At 29.5% G+C, this 24605-nt stretch overlaps 1 protein-coding gene and 1 pseudogene across 2 annotated transcripts; one reads left to right on the top strand and one right to left on the bottom strand.

Moving 5' to 3' along the window:
- The first annotated feature begins 4290 nt into the window (after positions 1 to 4290).
- Positions 4291 to 15177, top strand: LOC145183908 (uncharacterized). The gene is made up of 16 exons (XM_090094154.1): positions 4291 to 4465; positions 4775 to 4947; positions 6681 to 7158; positions 7329 to 8007; positions 9249 to 9454; positions 9596 to 10137; positions 10287 to 10440; positions 10635 to 10801; positions 10934 to 11245; positions 11502 to 11681; positions 11806 to 11968; positions 12042 to 12239; positions 12617 to 12745; positions 13504 to 13638; positions 13791 to 13949; positions 14299 to 15177. The coding sequence occupies exons 2-16, from the start codon at positions 4909 to 4911 to the stop codon at positions 14907 to 14909; spliced, it is 4152 nt and encodes a 1383-aa protein (XP_089950280.1). The 5' UTR covers positions 4291 to 4465; positions 4775 to 4908; the 3' UTR covers positions 14910 to 15177.
- Positions 15178 to 15914: 737 nt separating this feature from the next.
- LOC149885750 (galactose-3-O-sulfotransferase 3-like) lies at positions 15915 to 24505 on the bottom strand (annotated as a pseudogene). Its single transcript, XR_016454585.1, has 5 exons — positions 24372 to 24505; positions 22912 to 23034; positions 20898 to 20984; positions 18095 to 18154; positions 15915 to 16971 (listed from the first exon to the last, which is right to left on the bottom strand). The product of XR_016454585.1 is annotated as a galactose-3-O-sulfotransferase 3-like (transcript).
- Between the last annotated feature and the right edge of the window lie 100 nt (positions 24506 to 24605).

Here is a 24605-nt window from a genome sequence, read left to right as displayed (position 1 = left end):
GTAGACTTTAACTAAACCTTGAAAATGTTTAAGCAGTTGAGGTTAGGTATTATTTTCTCATAACCAAGTTACAGAACACATGCTCTCTATTTTAAAAATCTCCAATTTTGAGATCTGTCCACAACATCTTTTTAAAGTGTTTAATAGTCTAATTCTTGTGATCTTGAACCCACTGAAATTATTTCATCATGTTTTAACTTCAAAAGTGGAATTCATTTAGCAATTTGATTGTTAAGTCCAACATTTTACACAGCAAAATGATAAATTTATTTTCAGCTTCTGTGGTTCCACTTAAGGATTAATACTATTTGGCTATTCATTATTAAAACCAGTCTTGATGTTGATTGATGGAATTGTGAGCAGTAGATTTTAGTATATGAAGTTTGATTGTATTTTCACAAACAGAATGATCTTTCTTTTCAACCAATAATTATTGTTTCATAATCTAGATATAATTATTATAATTTTAACTCAAATAATTTTATCAGTAGTTATTCTTACTTAAATGTTAAACTGTTGTCACAACAATTAAGACATTATTTAAGAAACATAAAACAAACTCACGGAATGAAGTAGAGGACTAAAACAAAAGAAAAATATCCTTTAATGAAGGTGCAGCGAAGGTGCGAAAATCACTTTCTACATCAGTTATGACATGTGACACAAAGATCAACAAAATTCATACTTCACTAAGTTAACAGACATTTCCTTTTACTTTATTCACAGATTTATTTAAATTTGACTAAATATTGTTTTAACATTTTTATTTAAGTATGCTTATTTTGGTATAATTCAATAGAAATATATATCTGTTATTTTTTAAAACCCTTTTTTTTTTTTCAAAATTAATATTTGTATGGTTAATAATTGTATGTTTTAGTATCCAGAAACATTTGCACAACAGTGTGTTTTTATATGTATATAAATAGAAAAGTTATGTAAACTATTTGATGTATTTACATTTTCAAATTAAATATATTTAAAGACTACTTTGACGTTTTAATTCCATGTCCACGGACATCATGATAATTTTACATTAAAAAAAGGTGTTAGAAAGAATTTTAAGGGAATATAAAATTTACACAAAGCGCTTGGAAAGGAAAGTAGTTGGCTGTTCAGAGTTCATCTAATTTTAGCTTAAATGAACTATGAAAACTGTGTTTTCCATTATGATCAATTATGTAGATTTGATAATTTTCAAGTAATTACCATGATTACTGAGCATTATGTCTATGTCCAGCAGTTAGTCAGCCTGTTACTGAGTTTTACATTTAGTCAACCAAGAATGCCAAATGCTGGACTGGTACTTGAAACGATAATGTATGATAATGTATGTAATATTAATTTACTATGAATTATTTGAATAAAACAAAATCATGGATAGATTACAAATAACATTGGTATTAATTTTATTAGTGTAGAGTGTATAATGTTTTTAAAATAGTTACAATTAACAATAATAACAAATGAATTCTATTGATTTATTTAATGATTGACTAATGTTATTTTAGGGAATGAGTTATTAAAAGTTTTCAACCTGGTACTACAAGCACTTTGATAAAATGGAGAATAGTTTATCAATTAACTCAATAGTATGTTAATTTTTTTTTCTGCTTTCAAATTATCATGAATTTGAATTTATTTTTGAAGTATGTTGAAAAAATATTAGATAACAGCTCATTTGTATCGAAAGGTTCTAAATGGGATCCAATTTCTAACATTTGCTGAGGCATTTAACACTGCACATTCTAATAAGTTTGTTTCATCAAGTGTTAAAGCATTACTTTATGTAGGAGCAGTTTTATAGTTATTGATGATTTTTCTATATGTAAGATAACTATTTCACTATTTTCATTTTAACTTTTATTCTTTTTTTTTTTATTTTAAAGAAACTAATTTTAAAAAACATTTTTTAAAACTGTTTTTTAAAATAGCTTTAGATCTGTTTCAAAAATGTTGATTGTATTATCAACTCTTTTAATAAGTTTTTTTCAGCAGCAACATTTGTAATACGTTTTCCTTAAATGCACTAAATGCATGTTTAAGGAAAAAATGAAAAATTTCAAAAAAGTTATGATACATTTTCCACAAACTGCCTCTAATTAAAAGATGGTGCAGAATCGTGAGAGCGCATGAATGTCTTGTTAATATCTTGCTCTTCATTCACATTCTTGGCACATTCTTCTGTACCAAACCAAACTGATTCTGTGAAATCTTATATCTATTTCGACAATTTTTTTTTCTTTTTATCAAACCATATACCATATTTGTTGCAGACTTACTTGACATTTTAATTGCCAGCTTTTAGGTGAACATTTATGTAAATTGATGAAAAGCTTAGGTACCTGGGGCTGTTATCAACTCATAAAAATTATTTTTTAAAAGGTTCCTAACTTCATGTATTCTTTCCTTTGAAAGTTATTGTGATCTTTGAAATGTGTTGCAAAAAGTTCAAATATCTGCAAAGGTTCAATAATCTGCAATATTTAATGATTTCTAAAGATTTGCTTTAATAATGGCTCTTTTTAATGTGTCTTCTATATGTGGAAATTTATAATGGTCAGTAGCAAAAAAAGTCCATTGTGATTTTATAGGAATTCCTTTTTTTTTGTTTTTTTATTGGTCTGCACAATCATCTAAAAAATGCTCCATTTTCTTTATCTCTGGGATTTCAGTTTTATGATATCATTTACAACTTACAAAGTTGTAATTCTCTACAAAGTCGTTGGTGAAATGACATTTTTTAAAAAATTTTTACTTTTTGTTATTGCAAATCTTAAGCTTGTCATTTCAAAAATTTAAGAATGAGAAGTCAAATCTTAGAACAAATTAGAAAGCAATCTGTTTGTTTACAACTAATGTCTTGGTCAACATTGTATTCAGAAAAGATCATTTATAAATGATCTCTTAAACAGCTAGATAAGTTTTTGTGACAATTTAATGTTCAATTTAAATGCTTCTGAAAGTTATTTGAGATTACATAAAGTTAGTCTCTTTTGTATATGAAAATTCTTTGTTATTCTAGCACAACCTTTTGTTTTGGGCATAAATCATGTTTCATTGTTACAAAACTGGTAAACTAATGTTTTTCCATGTTTATTTGATTATGTCTTTCTATACAAAAATATATACCATTTGCTAGAAAATGTTTACCAAATGAACATTCTTCTAGATTACCATTCATTTTATAATTCTCTTGTTTTCTTTCTCAACAAAAATCGATAATACTATTTGCTACAATTACCTTTTTACTTTTTGTATCTGACTTGTTACAACAAAAATTATGGAAACAACTATTTGAATAAATGCTAGATAACAAACAATATCCTAAATTACTAAATAGTGAACCCAGCAGAAAATTTCAGTTTAAAATAATATTGTATGATATACAAACAACAAAATAACTGAGCAAAAACTTCCAAATAATTAATGTTAGATGATTTTGTAATAATATGTACTCTGAATAGTGCAGAATAACATAAGAAAAAGTTTTATTTTATCTTCTATCTAGTTGAAATAATTTAAAAACAACTTGATATAATTTATGTAACTTTTTTTTGAGATTCTATCTTATCAATTCCTTAAAAATTTTTTGATTCATTGATTTCAGTTAAAAATGACCTGCTGTTTGTATGAAATTACTCTAGTAAAAACCATTCCTGACAATCTGGTGTTATCAATAATTATGTCTGTTTTAAACTTCAAAAAGCTTAATTATTTAAAATATATATGCTGATGTGTAAATAATAAATAAACGAAAATGATAAATATTAATGTATTCAACAATCTTTGCATTTGCTTGAAATTAAGCAAATGCAAATTTAAAAAATGCTTAATTAAAGCACAAAACCACTTTTACTGCTGAAACATTGGATATCTGTTTGGGTTCTTGTTAAATATTTGTTTAGGTTTTTTTCATACATTTAGTTTTTTTTTATGAAGATCTTTTTAGGTTTTTTTAATGAAGATCTTCAAGAAAATATCTATAAACAGTACTGGTATTAATAACTAAAAACCATTGGGATTTTTAATTTTTTAAAAATTAAAATTCTTTTTCATTAATGTTCAAAATGCTTAGCAACATAACTTGATAACTATACAAATACATAAAAAATTAATTTTACAGAAAACCATTTTATTTTATATTCAATATAGTCAGTTTTTACCCCCTGTATTTAAAAATTGTGTAAAACAAATCTCTCTTAAGTTTTTAAAAAAGTTTAATTTAAGGGGGTTGCATTTTTTTTTCATTAAAAATTTTCTTTTCCTCCTACTTTACAAAGAAAAATTGATCAAGATTAAAGAAATGTTGCTTGTGCTTCAAAGATTTTCAGGGGGTTGGCTTTACATATTTAGTATGGTATGAATATCCTCTTTACATGGTGACAGTATTCAAAAAAGCTGTTGACTTTTTTTTACATATTGCATAATTGAAAAAATCTCTTCCTGTTAAAATAAATGAAAGGTGACTTATTTTGTATTCTATGTCTACTTGCATAATTTTATGTCTATTTGCATAATTATAGTTTTATTCATCTTATATTTTTATAACTTTTTACTAATATCAAAAAAAAAAAAAAAAAAAAAAAAAAAAGGAGATAGCGTATTAAAAGCTTTATTTATTATGATAAAATAAAGTTTTGGTCAGCATTATTACTGTACTTGTTATCAAAAAACTGTCATGCTAAAAATGTTTAAGAAAAGTTTCAACTTTACTCTTCTCTTTTTGGAAAGTAAAATATGATCGCAATTTTACTTCTTAATTTTGTTTTAGCATGAGATTTCTGGTAAATTCAATTATTGTGGTTATTCTTGCTGTGCAGTTGCGAATACCAGAACTTGTTTTTTTTATACACAAAATATTGTGAGCTTTTTAATTCCATTTACAACCAATCGCTTACAAAATCAATGTTGCTGATTTTTTTCAGTTCAATTTTTTTAAAGCAGGTTAGTTTTTGATGTTAGTTTTTACAACTTTTTGTGAAAACATTTTTTATTTTTGTGTATACAACTGCAAATTTTGTAAAAAATAAATTCATTTTTTTGGTAAAAATAAAGTTCTTTTCCCAATTAATGTCCAAGCTTAATAGCCTTGGAGCTGCTTTTGATTTTTCTGAAGTGTAACCAGAGAATCTATCCTGCTGGAACATAAAATTGTCCTCTGTAGTGTAGTGAGCATCTATCCAGGACTTGATATTGCTCTCCAGGATTCAAATATACTTATTGAAGTCAATTTTCACCCCATACAATAAATCAGACAATTATTGACCTTGTCATATATGAAACCATCCCTACAGATGTTGCCAAGTTGCTTAACAAACCCTTTAATAATGTATACACAGTGATTTCACCTTAATAATCACTGGTCATGTATAGGAAAGAAGCCTGGTAGTGGTTTGAAGAATACTGTTAGTACACCTTAGTTGATAAAGTCTGTCAAGAGCTAAATTTGTTAAAGAGCTATCTCAGTGAGAACATCACCAGAAATGTGTTCAGCAAGGACTTCAAGGCCAGACTTTGTTAAAAACAGGAAGCATTGTGAGGTGGTCTAAAGAAACTAGTCCAAATACCATCACAGGTGCTGGATGTTTGGTCATGACGGTGTACTGCATATACTCTGGGACTGCCCAAAATAATTGATGACTAATAATAATGATTGGTTTAACTGTTGGACACAGAATAAACTGTAAACAACTTCTTACTAGAAAAGAGGATGGTTGTCCCTTTTCAGTAGGTTTAGAAGTTTCTTTGATCTTTTGAAACTTTTTCACTTTAACATTGGGGAAACAAAGTGTTTTTTGATCCTGGCTCTAGACTTGGCCTTGAAGTCTTTGTTGACCACATTTCTGATGATGTTCTCTTTAACAAATTTAGCTCTTGACAGACTTGATCAACTAAGTTGTAAAAACAGTATTCTTCAAACCACTACTAGGCCTCTTTCTTATACATGGCCAGTGATTATTAAGGTGAAATCACTGTTTATACATTATTAAAGGGTTTGTTAAGCAACTTGACAACATCTTTTGGGATGGTGCCATTTATGGCAAGGTCAATAATTGTCTGATTTATTGTATTAATTTTGGTTTTTTTTAAGTTCTATAAGCAGTGTTTTTTTATGCACATAAAAGTTGTATGAAACATTTGTTTTGAAAGCACTAAACTATTTATGAAATGTGTGATTGCTTACCACACATTCTATAAATAGTTTTAATCAAAAACATGTTTTTCATTTTTTATCAGTTTTTCAATATTTTTTTAAGGTTTTTGATAAATTAATAAGGCTTTTCTTTATCATTCTTTAATAACTATTTGTTTCTCATCATTTAGATCATTCACTAATCATTTTTAAGATTTTAAATTAAGAAATGATTGCTATATGCACAAAGTAAAGATAAATAATGGAAGTAATGGTTGCTTAATGATGTCTTAATTATAAGATGAATAGATGTAAATCAATTCTAGTTTGAGTTGTTCTATATAAAGATTTGTGGTTAAGAATGTGTGCAGGAAGTAATGGTTGAGGAAGTCACTGAATGACATTTTGTTTATTCTTTAGTACTTATAAAAAAAACTATTAGTTCTTAATGCTATTTGTAATTTTTTAAAACTTTACTAAAAATTATTACTTTGCTAAACCTTTTGTAAATCTTAGTTCATTTGGAAATGTTTTTTTTTTTCAGGTTCTTTGCATACCTGTTTTGAATAATTTTACGTCCAAAATAATTAATGCTGGTGAAATAATTGAGCTTCATTTTAATCAAAATTTAAATCTCTCATTAAATTACAACAAATGTGAAAATCTTTTTGATGCAAACACAACATCAAAGTTGGGCTCCCAACCATTGTGTCGTGTGATCTCAGAAAATATCATTAATCTTTTCCCATCTCAAGATGCAAATTTGACTGCTATGGACAGTCTTGTTTTTGATAATGCAACTATTGCTGCCAATGTATCTTTTTTGATAAATGGTACAGAAGCTTTTGCATTGCCAATTGTCAAAATCACTGGACCAATAAGTAAGTGCAGTTGTCCACAAGAGTTTCAAGATGACCTTAAAGTGAATGTTGATTTGTCAAATTTAACTGGGTATGCTCCTTTAAAGGACATCAGTTGGCATATATATGATGATAAATATGCTACTACAGATAATGGAACAGGTTGCTTTTTTTATATCTTTAGATGGATTTTATAGTGTAAATAACAACAAATCTTTATGCTTTTTTGCACTTAAGCAGTTGAATTATTTCTAAAAATCAAGAATTTTTTGAGTAATTTCAAATTGGACAATTGCACTATATTTTAAAAATGTTTAATTTATGTTTTTCAGAACTGTTTGTTGACAAACTACAACCATTTCAAGGACTGAGTGAGATTACAATTCAGTCTAACTGGTTCGATATGTTAAAAATGTATTACATTAATGTTATTGGAAAAAATGCATTTGGAAACATAGGAACTGGAAAAAAGGAATTTGGGTTTCTTGATAATTGTCTGCCCTATGCTGAAGTTCTTGTAAACTCCATGCATTCAGATGATGATTCTATAGCATTAAAAGCAAAGGTCACTTATCCTAGCTGCACAAAACAAGAGCGTATTGTTTCTCCTGACTGGTTTGTACTTGGTCAAGATTTTGATAAAAGTGTCGACACTTTTTCAGATTTGCTCTACATTCCTGTAAGTACTCTTATTGCTGGCAATTATGAAGTGATTCTCCGATACACAGTGCGTGATAAGTATAATGAAGATCAAAAGCTGAGTGAGCAAATTTCATTGCAGATAGCATCTTTGAATCCTAACGTAAAAATTGTTGGAGGTAACCGCACAGTTGGTAAGACTGATATACTAAATTTGTACACTGAACTTTCAAGCAAAAAAACAGCAACATATAAATGGAAATGTTTGGATAATAAGAGTCCATGTGTTCAATCAGGAAAGGACATTGTTTTCCCTGCTAATAACTATCTGCAGTTGGAATTATTGCCTACTGATTTATTATCTTCTTTACAGTGAGCAGTGTTTCTATACATAACTTATGATGATTAGCTTTTTAATTTGCTGATGTTTAAGAACAATATAATTGCAAACCTTACAAAACCTTACATATAAAAATATGAACAGTTTACAACCTACTTAACTGGGTCTAATGATAATAATAATAATTGTAATTAAAGTTAACAACAATAACAATAACAAGAATAATAATAATAGTAATAATGATAATGATAACAATAATAATAATATTTACAATAATAATAATAATAATAATAATAATAATAATAATAATAATAATAATAATAATAATAATAATAATAATAATAATAATAATAATAATAATAATAATAATAATAATAATAATAATAATAATAATAATAATGATGATATAATAAAAATAATAATAATGGTGATAAACAATATTGAAATGTGAACAAACCAAAAGTAAGTTCCCAAGTTAAGATTTCAACTGAAGCCTTACAGATTCAGAGGCAACAAGCAATGTCAAATAATTAAAATCATTATTTAAAATTAAAAATTTGATCAGCCAGATTGACAACTTTAAGGGTTTATAACTAAGTTATCATAGATTTTCTTTTTTTTTTTTTTTTTTGTGCATTAACTGTTGATAAGCTTTTAAAATAATGTTTCATTATTGCATAAGTTTTATTTTTCAGAGCAATATAAAACTTTCTCAATATCAATTTAATGATTCACTCATTTTAAAATCCATACAAATCTTCTTTTGTTAAGATCTAGCATTGTAAGAAAAAAAAGAATTTGTTAAATATGAAGAAAAACAAGAAGCTAAATATGTATGGTAGACATAAACTAGCATAAAATAATTACTAGATAAGCTGTTGAAAGAAGTTAGTAGTTAGGGCCAAAAAATTTATTTAAGTGCCCAACTAATTTTATAAAAAGTACCTAAGGGGTCATTTTGCATTTGCATTGCATCCTTTTTTGATAATATGATGAGTCAATGATGAGTGATATGAGAGAGAAATATGATAAGTCAATTCCATTCCATTAATGAATTTTAAAAGTTTTGGTATATATGATGCTAAATTTGGTTACTTTGTTATTTCTGATTAATTATAATGTCTTCTTTATTCAGGTTTTTTTAACTTTGCAAAACAAAGCAACACTCAAAATTATTACCAGCAAAATGTAACAGGATTTATTACAATATAAATTTGAAATAAAAGCATAAAATTGGTTTTTACTAGTATTTAAAAAGAGTATTTTTATTTAGGTACACATTTCAAGTCTCATCTACATATAATGGTTATACATCTCTGTCATCAGTTGAAATTTTAGTTTTAGACAATGATGTTCCAAAAATAAAAATTAGGGCAAAAAAACCCAAAGTTTCTTCTTTTGATGTAATTACATTTACAGCAGATGTAGAAAATATTCAGGTGGAAATTGTTTACTCCTGGTCATGTAGCTATAAGTTTGGTATAGATGTTTTCTTATATGTATACAAATGTTTTATAATTGATTATAAATTGCATTCATGCTCAAAGCCTGTTATTTTCTGTGCTTTTAAAGCCTTTAATTTGCTATGCTTTCTATATTCTATGGTTTTCTTACTTAAAGATGGAAGTAATGAGGAACTAAATTTGGAGCTTGCAAATATTACTGCCAAACCTATTGATGGTCGGGTTCCTACTATTATCAAGCATTTCCCTCCTTATTATTTTGATTATGGTCGTATTGTAGTTTGTAAGTTCTCGTTTCCATTTAAAAGTTCATTAGTGTATGCTTACGAAGAAGTGGAAATAGTTATGCCTGTAAAAGATGCATTCATTAATGCTACACCTGAGATTGGCCAGGCATATTCAGACAAATTTCGATTCCGTGTTACTGGCTGGCACAGCTCAAATGTTTATTTGTTCCGCTTTGGCCATTATGAAAAGTATAATAGCAGTAATGAAAGTGATAAAATTTATAAGTCAATGTGGTCTGCCCAAAACTGGATTGAGGATGTGCAGTTTTTTATAGAACATGGAGATGGTCCTGAAAATAGGTTGAAAGTATTCTATGAAATTATGGACTATGAAGGATTTGTTACTACAGTTACAGCAGATATCATTATCAAACCTTTTAGTGGCAATAATGACATTAAAATTTTAAAAAAGGTTTGTAATGAGACTAAGTTTTTTCATTCACTCTTATTTATCAAATGATATTTTCTTTCTAAGTTTTAAAAATATTTTTCTGTGTTTTAAAATTGTTTAATTTGTTAGGTTTTAAAGTTTGATTCACATATTTATATTTCTCTTTGTAGCTGTATAACTTAACTTTTTATTTACAACACGATCAACTGCAATGCGCAGAATACATCCTTGATATCATACCGCTACTTAATTTGAATGTTCTAGCAACAAGTAATAGCATTCAAGAAAATCTTGCATTGTATCTGGGAAAGTTTCGAAAACAAGGTTTGTTTTGTAAAAGCAATTTTTTTTTTTAAGTAAAATTTAATCTATAATTTGGTTGCAAATTAGATTCTATCTGATAGCTTACTGGTTTGATAGTATTTGCTGTTAAAATTTATGAATTTTTTTGTTAAATGCTGATACTTTTAGAATAACTATTTGATAAAGAACATTTTCATGAGAAATTTTGTACTTAGGGTTTATTCCTTTGTTGGTAACAAAAGCAATAGATGTCATGACAAAGTTTGTAAATGCTACAAATGGGCAAATGAGTATATACACATTGAAAAATATTACATTAACTTTGGGATATATTTCTGCAAAACTTTCCACTGTGAGGCAGGAGATAGATTCAACTAAAATGGTACTTATGTATTTGTTCTGTGTTTTACAAGTTAAGTCATATTACTATTTTAAAATCAAGTAGGAAGTACTTGTCTAACTCACTTTCAGTGGTATGGAGCTGACACTGCTTACTTTTTGTATTTTTTTTTAGACAAAGCAGTTAATAAGCATTTTAAACATTTTGCTAAATAACCCTGGAAATTTGGAAATAGTTCTTTCTGAAACTCCATCCTTCATTAAAGCATTTTTAAGTGTAGCTGGAAGCAACTATGATAATCAACAAGGTGTCTTTACTGGGACACAGATTAAGGGACTTTTTCAGTTGGAAAGTTTTCTTGAAAATTCAATCAGCTTTCTTATCCCAAATGAAAATTTAAAAAGTACATACAGCAATTGGAATTGTCAACCTTCTAATCCATTTAATTGCACTAATGTACTTGTTGTACAAGCCCAGTATGATTTTGTAGGTTTTTCTTTTAGATTTAGATTAATTTTTTTATGTATACTTTTTACGTATTTAAAAATTTTAAAAATTTTTTATATTTTAAATTTTTATAATTATTATACCTACAAGCTTATTTATAAAATGTTAAATTGAAAAGTACTTCAATGCATTTTTTATTTTTTCAAGTTTTGATTTGATTAGTCATTTGTACAGTGTGTTTTCAAATTTGGTTGCGTTTTGATTAGTCATTTGTACAGTTTGCTTTTACAAATAGAATCTGTACCCAAATGGATCATTTGGTGAAGATTGGCGACCTGTCACTGATGTTTATGAACTGGGTCTTTACAACCCTGTGACTTTAAAAGAACTTCAAACTGATGGTGGTATTGATAATTTCTATGATATTTCACTTCCACTGCGAGATTTCTCACTGAATAATATGAGTAATGTACAGGTGATTTTGATACTTTTGCTTATGTGATCTTGTATCAATTTATCTTCAACCTTTTTTTTTTTTTTATGTGTTTTTGTATCAAAAGATCTGTCTTCAAAACTTTTTTTTTTGTTATTATTGCCAGTGCCAGGTATGGAATCCACTTACAAAAATGTTTGATCCAAAACTCTGCTATTATTTTGCATACCTTGTAAACAGATCTGCTTTATGCAGGTGTCGGACTTTAGGGAAAATAGCTGCCTTATATCAAGAAGGGGATTTTCCTACTACAGAATCACCAAATCTAGGTTAGTGAAATTTGAAATATAGTTTTAAGTTATTTTAATAACCTATTTACTGATAATCTTTGATAATCTTTAGATGAAGATCTGGTGTTTTTGTTTTACCTTCACATGGATTTTGATCCATATTGCTCAACAAAAACAAAACATAAATCAACTACTAATAAATTCACATACCAAGTTCAACAATACCTCATTGCAAAAGGTAAAGCAGTATGGCCAAAATTGAAATTGGACCTTCACAGAAGTAGATTATTCAATGTTCAATGCATAGAGGGTGAGTAAATTTTTTACGAATATACAAATTTATTTGGTATTTGAAAAATAAAAGATTTTGGCAAACAATAAAATAAAAGATTATTATTACAAGAATTGAATTATTTTTTTAAAAAAATCTCTTTAATTCTTATAATAATAATCTTTTTTTTTATCATTTTAAATTCATTATCAAGTATCCTACCTAAAATTTTGATGGTACCATTAAGCAATATTGGCAACTAATTTGCCAAACTAGATTGAATCTTTTTTAGAGAGTTTTAATTTACACAAATTTTTAGTTTTTTCAGGGGGATTAGGTATATCCATTATAACTTAAGCATTATTTTTCCTTCAATTTTCTTGATACATTCTCTGTAACTTATTTTGACTATTTAGGAGGATTAGGCATATCCATCATTAATGTGACCATTAAAGACAAAATCGGTGAACTGCGAAATTGGTTCATTAAGGAAGAACTAGAAAAAATGATTTTTGAACAAACTTTTGAAATGGAAATGAAACAAGGTTTGCAGTTTTTATTGTATTTTCTGGCTTTGAGTAAATTTATGTTCTTTTTTTTATTTCAAAGTTTGATTTAGTTTTAAGAATATAAAATCCAAATGAATTCTTTTCTGAAAATTTTTTGATTATTATGAGTTTTTCCTATATTAATTGCTATGGCTTCTTTCAAGTTTTTTAGCGCATTATTTTTCTACATACTCCCTGCTCTCTGTATTTAATGTGTTACATTAAACCAAAAAGATAATACTCTTATAAATTAAAAAACAAAAGCCATTTCATAAAACAAACCATGGACATAAAGTTATATTTATATTGACTAGGATATAAAACTTACAAAATTTAATTCATAATTCAGTATAATAATTTCATTCACATTAATTTTATCCACAACTGTATGTCGCAATTCATCCTCCTCCTCCTCCTCCTCCTCCTCCTCCTCATCATCATCATCATCATCATCATCATCATCATCATCATCATCATCATTATTATTAGTACTGCAATTATAAACTTTTTTTTTTTTAAGTTAATTATTTGTACTTTAAGTTGCATTTTCCTACTCATGAGTACCAACATTTTTTGAGGAGCAACATCATTTTTGAAGATTTGAACCAATAAACAAATCTTTAAAATGAAAAATTGAGCTGAAATTGAACCTGAAGTTGGCTTGGTTTTCACAAATCTTGTTTCTGTTTCTCTTGCATGGACTCTTAATTTCAGTGACTGTATTTACTTTTTTACGAAGTTTTTTTTACTTTAAGGTGGTAATATTCATATATATGACCCGAACCAGACAACTGCAAAACCAATTCCTACAATACCTCCTATCGAGGAAATCCGAACGAATTGGATTCCAATTATTGCAGCATTTTCCGTGTTTGCTTTTAGCTTTTTAGGTAATTATTTTTTGACTTTGTCTTTTTAGTAAACTTTTTTCGTTTTAGTGTGCAATAAAAACCAGTGTTCGAAAGAAAACCTAAAATCGTTTAAAATTTTCCTGTGATAAATTCACTAAATGACAAATCATTTGAATTTGGTTTAAATTTAGTTTGCGCGTTTGGAATATATTTCTATCAGACAAGATTACTGGAGAGGAAAATATTCACCGATATTAATAGTGATAAACCTAAGGAACTCACAGAAGAAGAAAAAGAGAAGCGTGCTAATAAAAAACTGAAACTTGCTCGGCTTAACGCCATGCACATGGGTGAGTTTTTTTCCTTTGTAAGATCAACTCGCTGCTGTCCACGTTGAGTTTGTATATTGTGTTTTAATTGTACATTTTTTCAGATTGAGATGACCTTTATATAAAGAACTATTAATGCGTTTTAAAATGTTATATATTTATAATAATATTTACAAAAATATTTTTTTTAAAAATATTTTTGACTAGTATAATTTTTAATATTTAAATAGGAAAAAAAAAATTGAACTTTTTTAAAAATATTATTTTGAATTCTTTTTTTTTTATATGAAAGTTATTTTTTTGGAGCCATTGAGTTTTTATTTAAAAACAATATTTATACAAAATGTTAAAAATCGATTTAAATTTTTAGAGGGTTTCGTTGTGGAAGAAAAGTTTAAAACTGATAAAAAGATTAGACCAATCAGTGACGCTAATGCTACCATTTTGGCTGATTCATACTTTTTCAGAGAATCTGCCATGCTGGATGGTTCTGCCCTTCGTTTCGCTCTTGACGATTCTGATAACGAAGACGTTACAAGCTCCAAAACAACCTTAAGCACTGTTGCTGGTGAAAATATAAGTTCAAATGTTCAGTCAGAAAACTCTGTAACGGCTGGCTCGGAAAGAGAGAAAGATTTTGAAGAAAACCTGACGAGTATTAACGATTCGTTCCACGGCAGCGCTAAAAGTTTGATAGCCGTTGACAATGAAGTTGAGAGCGCGAGTGATAGTCCTCCGGATTTCAATAATCCATCACCCGCGATTGATATTCCTCCAGACCTCAATAATCTATTATGCACGAGTGATATTCCTCCAGACCTCAATAATCTATTATGCACGAGTGATAGTCCCCCAGACTTCAATAATTCATCACGCGCGAGTGACAGTTCCCAAGGCTTCAATAATCTATCATTCGAAAATGAACTCATACCAAAAGACACAAACGAAGAAGTTAATGATGACAATTTTGCCTACGTATAATATTTTCATGTGTATTTTATTTTCTGTTATAAATTTGATGGTTGACAAAAAGATAACTCGCTATAAATATGTGAATGACGTCAAAATGCTTTCGATGACATCAAATTAGTTTATTCCAAGCATGTGCTTTGGTTGTTTCATCTTTTTATATATATATATATTCGTGGTGCTATAGATACTTTTATTCTATCGTTTTTGAGTGTTACTTAAAGATATGCATAATTTATGTTGATTTTATATGAGTTCTACGAATAAATTTCCTTATACACTTCTTGATCCTATTGTACCAATATTATAGAAATTTCCTCAAGATTTCTTTTTGAAATAATGACAGCCTTTGATTACCCTTTTATCTTATAGCATGTCATACCGTAAAAGCAAACGTCTGTAAATAGTAGTAAACATTCGACTTGTAATTCGACACTCAATTTAGACTAAAAAAAGTAGTTAAGCTTGATTATATTTTTAGGTAGAAAAACCGAAAATGTCATAAAAAATGTTTCTGTAGGGACTAATAAACAAAGTATTTTAACCAAGTAGGATGCAGCTATTGTTTTGCAATTAAAGCGAAAAAATGTAAGACTTCTACAACAATGCGATATCAAACTGAGAATATAAAAGTAGCGTTGCTCCACGAAAATTACGTATATAACAGCAGATGCCTCTGTTTCATCCAGAACTATAAACATTTACAGTGCACAAAATCGAAAATACCAGAAAATTTATTATTATGAAATTAAAATCTTTTTTTTTTTTTAATGTTATGGTCGTTAATAATCTCAGATTAAATTTTCACTGGGTTTCGCGAGTTTTCGATATATTTCTTTATAACAACCAATGAAAGTTATTTTAGTTATCCCAACTCGTTTACAACATTTCTTGATAAATTCCAGTTATTAGTCACCCAAATGGAATGCAGTCAGGGGTTGAGATTTTTAACATTCGAAGTTTTTTTTTCCTTTATTACCTTAGTAAATGTGCTTAGCAAATTTTGAAAAAAAAAATTTGTTTCGAGAAGTATAATTTTAAGTAACAATTATTCTTATAAAAAAAACTGCCATTGCCACGGAAAATACCAGCTTCTATATCGATTATTTTTAAACCGAGCAGTAAAGTCAATATCCCCCATAAAAAAATCTAAACAAAAGTTTCCTTGCGCGCCGTATTTTTTTATTAATAGCATTGATAACTCAGTGGCTTTTGAAAATTTGCAAAAGTTTAATAAATTCTCGTTCCACTTCTTTAATTTCATCACATCCTCAGTAAATTTAGGAGGGCTGCTCTTTATTTTCATCCAAAACGTTTCGTTAAAGTGCTGATAAATTGCAGCATCAAGTTTGTTCCAGTTTAAAATTTTTTTCTTATCTTTTTTATGTCATTAGTGCTTTTTTCTTTAAACATCCTCGCATTGTGAACGTGAAATACAACATCCTCTAACTCCCAACTAAGCTCATTTTTCAACAATACTAAAGACTCTTCCATATATTCCATGATCATTACAAGATTGAAATCTTGTTTAAGTGAATGTAACATACTTTCGATATAATCAGAGGTTTCATTCCAAACGTCGAAGCCGAGGTCAAACGCATTTGGATTTTTGGCCAATGAAAACGCACCTTCTCCGTCTGATAAATCAGCCGATTGAATAATTTTTTTCAAAGACTCATCTGATTTTTTAAAAAACTCATCCAATACAGGTGAATCGCTGCTCAGATTGTAAAACTTCCTGAAGTTGAAATACTGTGCAGCAGAATCAAATTGCGAGTATGGTTCTCTTATTATTGTAACTATTTTAGTATTATCGCTCATGATTTTTAACATATTCTCTTTGTGAAATACAGCGTGGTTGAACAACATATTATAAGTCTCGTTTTCTCTGTGTTTATATAGAAAAGTTTTTTCAAATTTGTTCGGAAAACAAAATCTGTGGTCACACTCAGGCAGGGCGACGTTCAATTTTTTTGATTTCGCGTAACGCTGGAAAACATTTGTGATGGTAGAAGACCCTGTTTTATGTGTCTTTAAAAATATCACATTTTGAAACCGATTAGCAGTTTCATCTCTAAAACAAAACAGAACGTTATATTGTTAAACTCGTTAGTTAACATGTAAAACGCTGGATAGTACAAGCCTTGCGGTGCTATGATTTTCACTAAAAAAACTCGGAGGCTGTTCATGAATTTTAACCGAACACCGAACCGGTCGGGTACCGAATCAACCTTGAAAATATCAAAACTTATTCTTAGTTCTTATAAAAATTTTTTGAAAGTGTAAAAGTAATGGTTTAACGCGCTAAGATAAATTTGTAGTAATGATTTCGACGCTGTCGATAATCTTAAGAACTTACGTTGAAAAAAGTAAAAAAATACAAATATTTAGGTTGTTTTGAGATTTTTATTTAAAAAAGTGGAAAGAGATTTTTAAAAAAATACGGAACATAAATTTGTTATAAGATGACTGGCGGTGTAAAGAAATAAAAATGGTAAAGAGTTTTTTTAAAAATGGTAAAGAGTTTTTTTACCTCCAAGATAAATATACTTGTAATAACACTAAAACAAATTAATAAATAATATTAAAAAACGCTACAAAATTAAAATGTACATTTAATGAAAACCAACTGATGCTTAATTGCTGGAAACTAGTTAATTAAACCTTGGCACCATTAAAGATTCTCTGATTTAATCCTATGTACTGCTTTGTGCAACGGAGTCACTCATTATTGCCTCCTCAGTAAAAAGTTGTTTAAATATTTTAAAATAAAATATGATTTTAAAACAGCATTATGGCCGAACACTTGGTTATGTTCGGCTAAACCGTACGTTCGGCTGAACGTACGTTCGACGCTCGGGTGAAGAAAAAATTTCTTGTTTTAAAAACGACACGTGTGATTGCTCCGTATCTCAAAAAATGGTGCAGCGTAAGTTACTCGCTAAGCGACAATTACGTATAATTAAGACGATACATATGTATAAATAAGACAATAATTAAGCATAATTTGAATATTCTTCCAAACATAAAGGTACCAAACTTCAAATGTGATTAATATATTTCAAAATACAATTAAAAAACTGGTAAAACTGATAAACAATAAAATTAAACTACTTTTACACGTCATGCGTAGCAGCCAGAATACAAAAAAAGTATCAAAATTTACCCATTACCAAAGCATCAAAATTTACCCATACCCAGTTTCTACAACATCTCTTTTGACCAATCTTTGGAGAGTTAAGTTTCCTTCCTCCAGCCTAAAAAAATTTTTAAGACATAAAAATTGAACAAAAATTATACACTGAAAAAACAACAACAAAAATAACTTTGAAGTGATGCATGTGATGATCCAAAAAAAATTTTATAATTTAGGTGAAACTGTAAAAGTTGTGCACAGGTTTATTAGCTCAGGAAAATTGTGCACAGGTTTATTAGCTCAGGAAAATTGTGCACAGGTTTAACTATTATCACTAATTTTTCTGTTTCAGCAAATGTTTTTGATGAAAATTGAGAATTTCTTAAGCATCGACGTTTTTTTGTGGATTTTTAAAAAATAAAGTACAAACTTCTACATTATTCATTTGAAATAAATCAAAATAATTTATATATTTAGACATACAAAGTTACCAGACTCCAGAAAGAAAAAAATTGCGATATCTTATTACATCTCTCATATACAGTATTGGACAAAACATTTGCAACCAAGTAATGCTAATTTAGTTTCTTTATATAAAAGTGCTGCATTTTTTCAATTTAGAGAAATAACTATGTAACTGTTTAGAGACAAAGTTCTTCAAGTTTTATTCATCACAAAGTTCATTATTTGTACACGAAAATTAATAAATTAATCAAAAGTATTAAAAAAAGTTGATTTCCTTCTGGACAAAACAAGTGCAACTCGACAAAATGTTGACCAAGCTGTATTTCGCTATCAATATTTCGTGGCGAATCCTTTGTTGTCAATCACAGCCTTGCATCTTCAAGGCATAGATTCGATCAGGTGATCAATGAAACTTTGTGGAATCGCTGCCCAGGCCTTTTGGATTTGTTCAAACAGTTGATCCTTATTACGAACATCTTCACGATTAATTCTGCGGTTGACGACCTCCCACAGGTTCTCGATAGGGTTGAGATCCGGAGATTGAGGCAGCCAATCCATCACCGATAGGTGGTTGTCTTGAAATCACTGCTTGACTACTTTTGCAGTGTGTTTCGGATCGTTGTCTTGCTGAAAAACCCATTTTATTGGCATATTCCATTCAGCATGAGGTAACATAACATCTTTCAGGATATTTTTTTACATGAAACGGTCCATTATTCCATTGTTTCGATGTATTGGACCTAGACCGTTAGCAGAAAAACACCCCCAGACCATTACATTGCCTCCACCATGCTTCACGGTCTTATGGCAGTAACGTAAATCGAGGTGTTTTCCGGCCGGTCGACGTACACGGCAAATGCCATCGCTCCCAATGATGTTGAACTTCGATTCATCACTGAACAGGACAGTTCGCCATTTCTGCACATTCCAGTCAATAAGAGATGTAGCAAACAGGAGTCTTTTCTTCTGGTTTTTTAGTAAAATCAGCGGTTTCTTTGCAGGGCGTCGAGAAAACAATCCGACTTCAACAGCACGTCGTCTGATTGTTCGGTCCGATACAGGCAGCTCTTATTGCTTTTGTATCTCGACTGATGATATCCAGGGATCCTTCTTGACGGATCTGACGATCATAGAATCCTCTCTAGAAGTGGTGGAACGCGGTCTTCCACCTTTGTTATCTGCTGCCAACTTCCCCGTAGAACGATATTTGGAACATAGTCTTGATACGGTCCATTTTTTCACACGATATTTATCACAAATACTTTTTTGAGACATTCCACTTACGTAATCGCCAATAATTTTCTTTCTTAGTTCCAATCCAAGACTGTCGGGAGCCATTTTTGCACTTGAAGTCATAAAAATAATAAATATTTCTGGATGCTACTGGATGCTTCCAGATGCTTCTTCTGGAAACTTCTGGAAGCTTCTGCATGCTTCTGGAAACTTCTGGATACTTCTGGATAGCCTGTGTGCTGTCACCTGTCAGCTGATTGCTCATGTCATCGCATGCTATGACTCCAGATCCTTAACTGTTTGTTGTGGTAGTATAGTTCGTTTCGTTTTTAAGACAGGTAAAATTAGGAACACTTTTTAGCATTGTTCGATATTGGTTGCAAATGTTTTGTCCAATACTGTATCTCATATATTACATCTCTCCCATATCTTATTTTGTTTCGACCATTTAAGACATTTGGCAGAATTGGTAATTTCTTGAAGGGTTGATCGAAATTAACTCCGTTGAACTTATTTTTTAAAACACGTAAATAAATTATGTAGGAAAAAATTATGCATGAATAAATTATGTTTGAATAAATTATGTATGAATATAAACACAAAAAATCGTTGTTTTAAACATTAAGTTACATTTTAATAAGCTTCAGAAAAACCAAAATTTTAATTATCCTTATTTTTTATCTAGTAACATATATCATTAGTATCTATTGTTCAATGATGTCTAATTACATTCCTTGTTTGCATGTACAACAGAAAGGTGATAGAAGTTGATTATTTCAATTTTAAAAGGACGCGCTGCAGATGATATAAAATGATTGTAACAAACTAAAAAATGGACATAACTTCCGCACAGGTGTTTTCTATGCAGTTAATTCTAATAACAGCTATCAATATTGTTTTATTTGGCTATCCACCGATTTTGCGAAATTGGGCAGTGGCGTATCACGCGCATCAAACTTATCTGGCACCGATGAAAAAAGTCTCAATTTAAAGAAGTACCTGGTTGCGCTTGGTTAAGTTTTAAATTAAGGTTAAGAGTTTAAATTTAGAACTAGCTCTTTAGTTATCAAATTCCTGAAGACTTGTTGTCCCTTTTTCAATGGTCAGTCCACCTATGATTATACTTTGCTTGTGAAATAGAGAAGGGTACACGCAATTCAACTTACCTCCAAAATAAAGAACTATCGCATTCTTTGTTATAGTAGATCAATAGAGTAACGCTCCAAAATACCAACAAATAGAGCAGGAATTTCCTATTGTTAACAAAAAAAAAAAAAAAAAAAAAAAAAGATTACACAAATTTATCTGGGATTAGTTTCTACTTTTTTTGTAAAAAAAGTTCTAAGAATTCCCATGTTGCATTTGTGGTCAAAATAGTGTAAATAGAGTGTTAATGTAATATGCAATGATGAATTGCCTAACTCAATCCTAGAGAATTATTAAAATGTCTATTTTATAAACAAAGATTTATCCAAGTCTAACCTAGTGAGAGGTGAGTTTTCTATATTGTCAAATTTTGCTATTACGAAGCTTCACTTGGGTCTGGATAGACCCTATGGATTCTCACCTTAAAATGTGTTCATTGGCAATAGTCTTCCAGGCATGACAAAATAGGATTCCATGGTAAGTCATTAGCTCAACACTCGCTTTATTGCCAAATCTGAAGACAAGGAAATCAAACTTCCTCAATAGAAAATTACCAAAAATTTGTATTGCAAAGTGCGCTGTGATGACGTTTTGGAAGCTTTTAGATTTAGCAAACCGCTAAGTGTTTTTCAAGATACAAAATTGTAACAGGTTGTTTACTACATGTTACATTTGAATACAATTAAGATTTGCAATAAAGAAACAATATAAAACGCTTAGACCGGTTTTCTTGCACCATTATTTGACGCGGTTTACGTATTAGAACTTTTTGTATAATGAGTCATTTCTATTTCTGTTACAGATCTAATAAATGACTCACTTAATTGGGAATTACATAACTGGTTTGTAACTGGTAATAAAGCTTTACATTTAAAAAGATTAAAAATTATTAAAAATGAAAAAGATGAAGCCAGATCAATTGAAATTAAAGAAGTTTTCTTGGGATTCACGGAAATATATAACCACACTGCTGCTGGACTACATGAAGAAATTTTAAATCTGTTAGAAAAACATCATATAAAGTTAAGTAACTGCAGGGGTCAAGGTTATGATGGTGCGAACGTCATGAGTGGGATATACAATGGGGTTCAGGCCCTTTTTAAGAAAAATCAACCCAATGCAATGTATATGCATTGCGCAGCTCATAATTTAAATCTTGTTATTAACGATGCGGTTAAATGTTGTGTTGAAGTTCCTTCATTTTTTGTAATGCTAGAAGATGTGTATTCATTTTTCGGAAATAGCATAAACAGGTGGGATCTACTATCCAAATATACAGGAGAATCACAAATAACATTAAAAAGGTTAAATCCAACGCGATGGGCAGGACGATAAACTTCTCTTTTCGCCGTTAAAATTCGCTTTCTTGATATAATGAAAGCTCTTTCCGAGATATCAATAACAAGTACAAAACGTGAAGAACGCGAAGAAGCAGTACGAATACAAAAAAATATGAGCAGTTTCGAATTTGTTTTTTTATGCGTGCTTTTGTCTAAAATCCTTAATGAGGTACATATACCATCAAAATTGCTGCAAACTAAAAATTTAGATCTTACGGCAGCTTCAGGTTCTCTAGAAAATGCCAGCAAAAATTTAAAACAATATAGAAAGATGTTTGATTCAGCAAAACTTGAAGCGGTAGAAATAGCGACTACGTGGCAGATTCCTGCAATATTTTTTCAAAAAAGAAGAAAAATTGTGAAAAGGCATTTTGACGAATTATCTACAGATCACCGTTTTGATAGTAGTGAGGAAATTTTTCGCATCAATATTTTTATAAAAATTTTGGACGTCGTTATCAACCAACTCGACAATAGATTTAAAGGAATGCAAGAAGTGGTACAATTATTTTCCTGCATCCATCCAAATAAATTAATGGTAATGAAAGAACGTGAGATCATAAGCTGTGCAGAAGCCATTCAGAGAAAATATAGTGAAGATATAACAACTGAATTTCCGCTGCAAATGGTTATGGTAAAGTCAATGCTACATGATGAAATATCAAAAATATCATCTATACGTGAATTGGCTGACCTTTTAATAGTAAAATTGTCAACTATAGCTGCAAGCGTTCCACAAGTGATAACAGCATTGTTATTGTTTCTTACATTACCTGTTACTGTTGCATCAGCTGAACGTTCTTTTTCGAAACTTAAAATAATAAAAAATTATTTACGAAATACCATTGGTAAAGAACGTTTAAGCGACCTTGCAATAGTTTCTATTGAGGCAAAAGCGGCTGGAAAAATGGAAATGAAAAACATCATTACCGATTTTGCCAATATGAAATCAAGGAGGAAAGTTTTCACTATTTAAGTTCGGTTAAGTTTTAGTTTCGTTTTGAAGTTATCTTTATCTTTATTTAATTTTTTGTTTTTAAATATGGTATATGAAATAAATATCTATTTAATATGTGAAGCTTTATTTTTTTTAAAAAAAACATTCTTTTGCGGGGGGGCCCAAATTTTGAAGTTCCGCCACTGAAACTATGAGTTTGTTTGTTACACTTTTTTTGTCTGCTGTGTTTACCACGGTTTCAGATGCCATAAAACCATCTCAACAATGTGGCGTATATAAATCTTTAGCTAAAACAAATTTCTTTGCAATTTTTTGGTTGAGTTAAGTTCAAAGTACAGTTGAGTAAGAATTATTAAATTGTTATAAACAGAAACACGAGTTGCAAATCGTCTGATGATGACATTTATCTTTAATTCCGCTGTTCTTTCTTGCTTTCTTTTAGAAAGCTCTTACAAATATTTATTTTTAAAAACATTCAGTCGAAGATTTGGCAACTGAAAACTAATCGTTGGAAACTTTTTTTTTTAAACAAAAAAAATTTTCCCGCTTTTAATGGCTCATTTTAATATCTTTACTACAATTTCAAAACCTTTTTTTATTTCTTGTAAAATAAAGTTAAATCAGTAGAAAAATATTGCCGCTGACCAATTCTCTGCCGACCAATTTATTGACTAGCAAATGCAGGATTTTTTCAAATATAGCAAAATGAATACGAGGCATTGTATATTTGGTATCGAATCTCGGTTCTCGTCTGGTATTGATATAATACCTTGCAGTGTCGATATCGAGATCGCGCAACACAGGTATTGAAGGTATAGGTTATATCGGTAATGATTGATATACAATTAATAATCTAGTTAACCGGTATCGTGTAAGTCGGTACGGAGAGGGATAGTCTCGAATAGTGTAGTGCCACTTAAACGTTAATGTCGATACCATTAGTATCGATTCGATACCACACAATACTGATAATAAAAAAAATCATATGGCATCGAATGATCGCATAGTTACGTTTGATATCAATAAGAAAAAAAAAAAAAAAAAAATGAAAATGTGAAGTTGTAAATTTATTATGAACAAAACGCAAGTGTAAGATTTTTCGAGGGTTAATTTAACCTCTACTTACCTATATTTTCGAGGGTTAATTTAACATCTACTTACCTATATTTTCGAGGGTTAATTTAACCTCTATTTACCTATATTTTTGTTGATCCCAGATTAAAGATGTTATTAAAGAATATTGGTTAGTGAAAAACCGAGCTGCGATACCAAATGATTCAATTTGTGCCGAAACGATACCGATATAACGGATACCTTCGCGTGATCTCATTTTCGATATTGTTAGATATCGTATCGATACCAGATGATAACCGAGAATCGGTACCGATCATCTAGTACCTGTTAGCAATACCACACTATTCGAGACCATT

Source organism: Hydra viridissima, unplaced genomic scaffold, assembly GCF_058129835.1.
Source record: "Hydra viridissima isolate aposymbiotic clone 2 unplaced genomic scaffold, HvirCarnegie_v1 scaffold_7, whole genome shotgun sequence".
NCBI lineage: Eukaryota > Metazoa > Cnidaria > Hydrozoa > Anthoathecata > Hydridae > Hydra > Hydra viridissima.
This window is presented reverse-complemented; position numbering and strand designations above follow the sequence as displayed.